The sequence below is a fragment of the Porites lutea genome, chromosome 6, assembly GCF_958299795.1.
Source record: "Porites lutea chromosome 6, jaPorLute2.1, whole genome shotgun sequence".
NCBI lineage: Eukaryota > Metazoa > Cnidaria > Anthozoa > Scleractinia > Poritidae > Porites > Porites lutea.
The window spans coordinates 16,492,325-16,501,526 of NC_133206.1; the positions used below are offsets into that span (position 1 = coordinate 16,492,325).

General features: G+C 38.1%; 1 protein-coding gene across 1 annotated transcript; it reads right to left on the reverse strand.

Moving 5' to 3' along the window:
• Positions 1 to 2,394: 2,394 nt before the first annotated feature.
• Positions 2,395 to 9,069, reverse strand: LOC140940351 (testis-expressed protein 2-like). Its single transcript, XM_073389302.1, has 4 exons — positions 7,677 to 9,069; positions 5,153 to 6,774; positions 4,397 to 4,517; positions 2,395 to 3,866 (listed from the first exon to the last, which is right to left on the reverse strand). Exons 1-4 carry the CDS (start codon positions 8,949 to 8,951, stop codon positions 3,780 to 3,782), a joined length of 3,105 nt encoding a protein of 1,034 aa, XP_073245403.1. The 5' UTR covers positions 8,952 to 9,069; the 3' UTR covers positions 2,395 to 3,779.
• Between the last annotated feature and the right edge of the window lie 133 nt (positions 9,070 to 9,202).

A 9,202-nucleotide genomic window follows, 5' to 3' on the forward strand; every position in this document is an offset into this window, starting at 1 on the left:
AGAAGTTAATATAAATAAAGTGCAGGAAAAAATCAACCCTTATATTCCTTATTGTAAATAGAAGAAGCAACCCATTCAAACCCAAAATTTATTTCTATAGATAATAACCTTAATATTATACTTTATTTACTCCACACCTTAAGTTAAAAAATAACCTTTCATATAATGATATATTTTATATGCTACATCTGAAGAATACTCTCAAGTTTCAAGAATAACTTATTCAAATCTTTTACTCAGTTTATAATCCTTTCACTCCCAGAGTTAATAGAGAGTTTCCCTGCTAGCAAAAAGAAAACTGATAGAAAATTGATAGGAAAGAGACCTCTGCCTGCCCCTGATGTGTTTTCTATCACGCATGTACCATTAACAACCAGAAATGTCTTTGTCACATGCGACACAACTCAGAGAACCAGTTTTCACAATAACAACTGTGGGCTCAAAAATTTCCAGAGTGCAGTTAGGGCAAACGGATTCCACATTAAATGAAACTGGTTTTGAAAACCAGTAAGTTTTGACCAGAAATGTGGTCGGCAGCAACTTGAAAGAAGCACCACGGGCTGGCAGACATCTCTCTCTTTCCTCTCCTTCTACGCTTGCTCTGCTAGCAGGGAAACAGAGTGTCTGGTGGACATAATCCTGCGGTGAGACCATTCAAAATGGAACATCTATGAGAATACTTTCATACAATAATTACCAGGTACTGTTTTCCAGCATTTTGCAAAATGAAGTTTGGAAATTTTAATTAACTTTGGCCACTTTTGGAACTGAAACGGTTTAACTGAGTGAAGTAAGGAAAATCTTGTAGGCCTTGGTCATTTACACCAATGCTACATCTTCTTTACAATACGAATCTCTATCTTTGTAGTGCTGGAGAAAACATCCAACGCTTACAGGTGCCATTACTGGTTCCATCACCTGGTGGAACTAGTGGTGGTGCTGTAAAATGTTGGCTGTTTTCTCTGGCTTCAGCTAAGGCGAAACATCCTAAATTTAGATTGGTTTGAGAATTAAAGTAGTATTCTAGTAAGCAACTTTCAAATTTAGTGGGTTGTGCAGCAGAACACGGTTAACTAAACAACCCGTATGCATGTTTATGTCAGACAAGTAAATTTCACCACCAAGCCTTGTTTCAAAATTGTAAAAAGGGAAGTTTTGCATATTAAATGAATTGCTTGACAAGGGAGTGTGTTGAAAAGAATACCCACGCACAAAGAGTGCAAATGCAAAGAATTTTGCAGTAAAATGAGGTTTGGTGGTGAAATGAGCTTGTCTGATGTAATGATGAATAAGGGCCATAGACCAGTCACAGAGTATGAAGTTACCAACACAACAGTAAAATAACATAGTATGATATCAAATTAAAAATTTTATAAACATTACATCTAATAATATTACAAATCATAATTTAAGTGGAATCCACCTTTTAGTAAACATCTTATAGATGTAACTGAAACTAACATTAAAGTCATCTCTTGACAGAAATACCTTTGTTGGGCTACATGTACTCTTTCACCTGACCTGAAAGCTAAATTTAGTTTTCAAGAAAATAGTTTCCAAAGTTGAAATTTATGGAATATCTCAAAGTAAACCTATTGGTTGGAACTAAATAAAAAAATGTGTCTTAATTCATTTTGTTGATTCTGAGTGTGAAAGAGAGTGCTATTTATGGCCCAGCTAAAGGGCATATCAAATGCACTTACGTCCAGGATTAAATTCTGCTACGAAATTTACAAAATTAACAATTTTTCATGATGGCCTTGTGATCTCATCAAATGAGGTTCCACTTGAAAAACTGGATTAATAATGATATATAACTAAAGGAAATAGCTCATATTATTTTATATGGACTGTATTCCTTTTACTTCAAAGAAGTTACCAATTTACTCTAGCCTAGGCCATCTAAAACCAATAGAATCGTACCTCAAGGCATATGTCATTATGATACGGTGGACTGTTAAACAGTAAAAGTACATGTTAATACTGGCTTTACCAGATATGTCTTGGATTGAAAGCTGCTAATAAAACAAGCAATCCTAATGATAACCATAACAAAGTGTTCCCTTGGATGACAGTTCTTCAAAATTGTCATTATTCTGTTAAATACGACATTATAATATGAAAACAACAAACAATCTGGCCCCAGTTGTTCTAAAGTTGGATAACGCTATCCACCGGATAAATCACTATCCAACGGATAAGTGTTAGGGAAAGCAATTGTGCTATTCAGTGGATGGTGATTTATCTGAAGGACAGTCTTGTCCGCCTTTTGAACAACAGTAAACTCGGGCCCTGGGCAAATGCAAAGGACCACATTTAACAAGTGTTTAATGCATAAGCAGGGAGCCATACTGTTAGTCTCTCATTAACTGCATCCCCCCCCCCCCCCCCCTTGTCATCAAGCAAAATGAGTAGTTAGGAATGATTACAACATGCTGATACTCATTGTAAAGTAACGATGCATTATAACAAAGATAAAGCTTAAAGGTGCCATGCCATACTATTTCATCTTTTTGGATTTAGCTAAAACATTTTGTCTTTGCATCAGTTAAGTTCCAAGAATAATGGATCAGTTTTGTTATTACTGAGCCATTAAACTGTTTCCTGTTGTTTGTTCCTGTGGATGGCAAGGATGGACATGGATTGAAACTTGAAAAAACGAGGTAAACTTTTTCAAGTTTTGATACTATGCCTGCAGAAATTACCAAAACCCTGGTTAGTGCTCCCTGATGAAATTTGAATGTTTGATATCTTCTTCATAACTTTACTGGAGTATTTCATGTACATGTATAGATAAAAGCACTTGGTAATGAATTCAGCAACTAATTGGCCTAATGCAATATCCTTGGACATGGCCCCTTTAAATGCCATTATTGCAGTTAAGTACTCATTCAGTGAAAGTTTCAAATCCACTATCATGGAAGGCACTGGAAAGTAAGTCAAACTCAACAAACAGCACACCTACCACCTGAATGAAATTTCTTATTATTCTTAAACGCTAAGATCTCAGAAACTGCCTACAGAAATTTTCAACAACTTTTCACTTTGATTGACCTCATATGTTGTATAATAAGAAAACTGTTACACATTTTTAAACCATAGTGAAACCTACATAACACAGGCACCAATGGGACCCTTAAAGATTCTCATTGAGTGTTGGCAACCAACACTTAATTTTTAAACCCCTACTCTTTGGGAAAAAAGGTTGAGGTGAGAGAGCAAGAGCCTGAAATTGCCTTCAGCAATAGACAGCCAAGCTGCCTACTTTTACATCCAAGCTGTCTACTCTAAAACTTAATGAAAACTTGCTCTTACTCTAGCCACCAACACAAGGTGTTGATTAAATATTTTATGGGGTCTGCTTAATATACGTTTCACTTTACTTACAAGCAATAGGTTTGAAATGTATCAAAGATAAGGTGTTTTTTAGAACTTAAAATAATAAAATTTAAGTTACCTCTACCTTACCTTATTATGTACACAAAATACTCGATTTTTTATCTCATGTATTAACTTGATGGGTGTTGGGAGAAAATCATAACTGATTAACCAAAACAAGTTACCAGCTAAATCTAAATATTAAAGGTGAATTCACAAACATAACAGTTTTTAATGGAAGATTATTGACCATGGGAGAAACTTGCCTAAACCTTAGTAACTAACTCACAGAAGATTTTGTCCCATTCCTATTGCATGTTCCACTGTATGGTCTTCTACACTATAATACACAGTCATGTTGGTCATACCAATTCAAATTTGCATAAGAAGTATGTATTAATTTATCGCCATTCTGGAAAGTCCTCTTCAAGTCCTGAATTCATGAGCCTGATTGGTAAATCTTCCATATTAGGAAGTACAAACATATTCTGAAAAAAAAGTTATGTCATTTAAATCACTTTAAGTGAATAAACCTAATGGAAACTACATACACTGTAACCAAAGTTTCTTATAACTAGAGCTGTTATAGTGACGTATATTATCAGCCTTGTATGCGCTTTCAAACTTGTTAGTGGTAGGGGTAGCATTTCCACCAGACCCAGTCTGTGGGATAAAACTACTGAAGGAGGTAGGAGTGGGGGGTTTCCTTGTGTAAGCTGTATAGGCACACACAACACCAAAGAGTATGGTTTTTGCCCCTCTTCCAGTCAGAAATTGGGAACAGATTTTGGCCATTTGGGTCTAAAAGTGGGAAATGTTATGTACTTAAAATAATTATGGTACAAAACATCACATTTTAGTAAAAGAGAGGGAAGGGGTTTCAGGAAGCATGCTGCATACCCCCTCTGGAATGGCAGAGTAGACAGGAAGGTCTTAAAGCTAAAGGACTATCCAGTGTATGAAGTTCAATAGAAAAACAACAAAACACCAGAGGAATAAAATAAATACGGTCTTTCACCTTAAACTCCTTTTTAATCTTCTTCTCAATCCACTCCGTGACATGTGTGAGTTTGACCTGGCGATCACCAAGCTTGGGTCTTGCAGAAACAAAGAGCAAAGGAGTTCCACGAAAACCATACCTGAAGGATGGATAACAAACATCAGTTTTTTAATAATTAGCTTCTAGCCAAAACAAACACTGACAGGGTGCAGCATGTCAAACATTGTTACTATCCAAGCATTGATCACACTAAAACTCTAAACTTTAGATGCATAAGTAAGTTTAAGTCACTTATGATAATCAGAGTTGACATAAATCAGTATATAATTTTGCCCACACAGAGCCGTGAGCAGGGTCTAAGTGTTGTGGGTGAGGGTTCATGGATCTCAGGTACTTAGCAATAATTTTTATTGAGTTATTTGTGTCATCCTACTGTCAGCTTTGCCACATTTGCTTAGTCAATGGATTTATGAAATTTAGTGTCCGTTGTTCTATTAGTATGTTTTGTGTTACCACCTGCACTCATGCATTCTGTTTAACTAGCATTAGGTCACTTGACATTCACGTTACAGTAAAGCAATAATTGCTTTGCTGTAACGTGAATATCGTGAATAACGTGAATAATTATTATTTATATTTCTCCCTAACTCAAAAGGTGAGCTGCTTACCTCAGAGCATTTAATGCTTAGTGTTATCAAGTTATTGACAGATAGGAATGAAAAGGTTTTATTATTACAAGAATAATAAAAATAATTGTTAATAATGTACACTTACCACAGTCTGTTTGTAGGTGGTGGAGGGATGTTTAATGCAAGAGTTCCCTTCACTGATAGTACCTCTACACACAAAATGATTGGCAGATTTGAAAACTTTTCAGCAGCTCTTTTGACAATACCAGTTTCTGCTGCCTTCTTCACCCATTTGGACTTAGCCAGACGTTCAATAACACTAAAGATCTTGTGCTTTGGGCCACGTTTTGCAGAAACACCTAAATATGATTTGATTGGACTGGAAGGTGCAGACTCTGACATCTTTTCAGAAAATGCAGATGAATTTGACGCACTCTTTTCTGTTACTTCATCACTTAAGCTTTGCTTAGATTCAGAGAGTTTTTGTCTTCCCAATTTTGTGTTCTTCTCCAAACTACCTTCGTCTCCTTCTGTGTCAGACACATTACCAGAAAGTATAGGGTCCTTGCTTTCTAAAACCTCCTCATCACCCTCAAAACTGCTCAATGTCAAGGAATCGGAGCTTTCACTCTGCTGTCCATCTTTGGGCTTGTCTTTGTGGCTAGAGAGATTGAGGGGAGTGTTCATGGTCTTGACAGTGAATTCCTCAAGGTCTGATTCAGGTGATTCAAAGTCTGAGTCACTGTCGGGGGGACTCTCAGACTCCGAAGCATTTTCCTCGGCATTTTTTACGAAACTGTCTTTCTCAACTGCATCATACTTTCTTGATAACTCTGCCATCTCCAATTCCACATTTTCATTGTTACCAAGACTAAGAAAAAAACTGAGATAACCCTCAATATTTAAATGACCTTCAAAAGTGAAGATCAGTCCCCCTTTGTAGTCCACCTCCAAATCCACCCAAGTACCACGCTTATCTACCACCGGAGGGAAAGCCTTTGTAATGACAGGAAGACTTTGTCCCAAGTTGAGGTCAGAAATTGTGATATCGCGAATAAAAGATGGTTTCTTCATCTTCGACAGCTTGTTTTCAAAACGCTCTTTAACTTTGTTAGTCCAGTATTTGTCATGCCAAACATCCCAGAAGGCTCTCCCAACAATTGCATTTACCCATGCAATTTCAGTATGCAGATGAAGAGGCGTGCTTCCTGGCTGAGGGACAAGTTTGGCCATGTAGTGAGGATAGGAACATGGAGATTTGAGCTTTTCTTTCTTTGAAAAAGACACTGAGTTGTTACGTAGAAGTTTGCAAAGATGGTTAAACCACTCTTCCTTTTCTCGACCAGTCCTTGGAAACAAGTACAAAGTCCCAACATCTTCAAACTCCTGCCGTTCTGAATGGTGGATTACTTCATAATCCCCTTCATCACCTGAACTATTGCTATTGTCAGTCATATCTTCTGATTTTGAATTGGACTTGTCAAGAACAATACAAATAGGACACTTTCGAGTCCAAACTTTCTTCATTGACAGTGTTGCAGGAAGAAGCATAACTTTACTTCCAGCTAAATCGTACTGTTCATGTCTTGAGAAGGACACACTTGCTTTCTCCTCCACTGCTCGGGGATCAAACTTCTTTCCTGTTCCATCACTCTTTGGATGTGACAGAGTTAGCTTTGTTCCCTCTAATAAAGCATAGACTGGAACAGTCTCACTGCTGAACTCAAACTTCTCCGGAACATAATTAAGTGACTTGAACATCCACCCCTAAATAAGAAGAACAAAAACAATCAATATACCATATTGAGAATTCGCAATAGTGGGTCATGTGATCAACTTTCTGTAAACATGAATACAATTTGTTTTGGAAAAATGATTTTAACAGGAACTGATAGAGCATATTAAAATTAGGTAACATGTAAATTTTCAAAAGAAGCGACTGCAACGGCTGCCAAATATAAATAGGATTTTTATGGAAAAAACAACTCTTGCCAACCATGTCAGTCACAGTTGGGTGGTTTTCCATACAAATCCTTGTAAATTTTGAATTCTCAAAGTATTGTAAAATCTTTTCCTTATGTGTAAGGGACCTCAAATTTTCTGTTAGGAACAAAGAAAGTTTGAGGCATGTAATGCATAAGGGAAAGATAAAAAATCGTTCGAAAATTTCAATATATACAAGGACTTGTATGGTACCCCACTCAACCATGACTGAGTGGCAAGAATTGTTGTTGTTGTTTTTTCCATACAAATCCTTCTAGTTTTCCGTGGCTGTTGCAGATGCTACGGCTGAAAATTTACAGGATATCTTATTTTAATATGCTCTTTAACATAACAAATTGTTTGTGTGTTTACAGAAAGCTCATCACGTTGGGTATAAACTGGTGACTGTAAAAAAATCCAACAGTCCGATCCAACGAATTACCCTAATTACTTTTACACACGAATATCATAAAAAATTAAGAATGAAGGGGTAAAGATCAAATACGACAATTCAAAGCGAACGCTAGACAAACAAATTGCAAGTGTTTACCCTGTGTTTCACGCATGCTTGAGCAATGTTCCAAGGATTTTGTTTGGGACCTACATGTGGACAGCGACGGGAAATGTCGATTTTGTTTTATATGTTATAATTTATGTCACGAAACATAGATTAAATAAATACTTGCCTCTTGTTTTTGCCTTTTCAAAAGCAACCCTGGGTCAACTGATTGATAATTGGGCTTAGGTGCTCTCGCTTGCCTCTCCTCGAATTCCAAAAGTTCCTTTTCGTATCTTTCAGCCACTGTGTCCTCTGGACAGAAGAGCCACAGAAAGGCGCACCCCGCGAGATACGCAAAAAGCGCACCAAGAACAACACCATAAATGAAAGGAGGCCACTCTGTTATAAAATATATATACGCCATTAGGCAGCACAGGGAAAAATTTTCAAATTGTGGAGATTTGTCTGTGACAAGGCGCGATAAAAGCCGCGTTCTTGTATCCCCACTTCTAATTCCCAGAACCGGCTCTTGATCAAAATGGTCATGGCAAAAGTTGAGTGACACCTCAAGCGAAGAAGGATCGGGGGTCTCCGAAAGAACCTCAGGACTGCTTTCAATTTCTTCGGTATCGGAAATTTTCGCTTCAGCTTCACTATGCGCTTCCTCTTTACCTATACTCGCCAAAAGTGAGGACAAGGAAACACCAGCCGAAGTTTTTGGTTTTTCGTGATCACCTGCATTTGCGCTTTCACTTTGACGATCGCGAGCCAAAAGGCGAAATGGGGAAGGAGATCTTGGACGTTTTTCATTTGCTTTTAGATAACTTTCTGAACTTGAATCGAAATGTGTCTTGGAAGGAAAGGAACCAGCGTCTGTTTCTTCCTTGGGTTCTGAAAGCGAAAGGCTTTCTTTTGACAAGTCACTTTTTGCATCGTTTTCTTGATCACGTTCGCGTTCCCGACCGCGGAGAAACTTCATGATACCCGTCGCGTCGACATCGTCTACTCGTGAATAACTCGGCCACGTACTCTGTTTTGTCACTGCTTTTTTCTCTGTAGCATCCCTCAGCTCCTCACTAGAAAAGCTTTTCTTAACAACGTTTAAGGTCGCTTCAGATGGGTTTTTATTCGTCTCCACGAGTATTCTTTCTGCCGGTCTGGAAGGTGGCAGAGTGCCATCTACATCACAAACTTTCCGCAATACTTTAAATCCTTCTTCTTCCTCTATGCTTTCCTTGTTTTCGCCTTCGGTGCTTTGGTCAGGAACCTTTGCCTTTTCTTTGCGAACAATGGAAATTTCCTCTTCAGAATCTGAATCTTTTGTGCTGTTACTGTAACGAATTGAGATCGAAGCAAATGCATTTCTGAGGGATCTCTCAGGGGCTACTCCGGTTGGCTGCCCACTTTTCGCGGTCGATAACCGTGGTAATGGTGGTCGGGGTGGCGGCTTTTTCTTACTCATTGTTGTCCACTACTTTCACGCACATCTGTGCTCTGTGTAATTTTTATACTATATGACCATGAGGCAACAAATCACGAAATAGTACTGACTTTCGTTTTCCCCTGCTGCTGTCGCGGCGTCGCGGTCGCCGAGTTTCCTTTAAAACTTACGCGCCCGCTGTTCACAACAAGACCAATCAGCGGCAAATAAGACAGCTCCCAGGCTCTTCCAGTAAAACACGTCCAATATGGCCGTGATTGATTAACCAATCA

Coding starts and splice junctions, on each gene's coding strand:
- LOC140940351 (XM_073389302.1), bottom strand. CDS start 8,951: ATGAGTAAGAAAAAGCCGCCACCCCGACCACCATTACCACGGTTATCG. Junction 4,518..5,152: donor CCACCTACAAACAGACTGTG/GTAAGTGTACAT, acceptor TCCATCCTTCAG/GTATGGTTTTCGTGGAACTC. Junction 3,867..4,396: donor AGATTAAAAAGGAGTTTAAG/GTGAAAGACCGT, acceptor CTTTTTTTTCAG/AATATGTTTGTACTTCCTAA.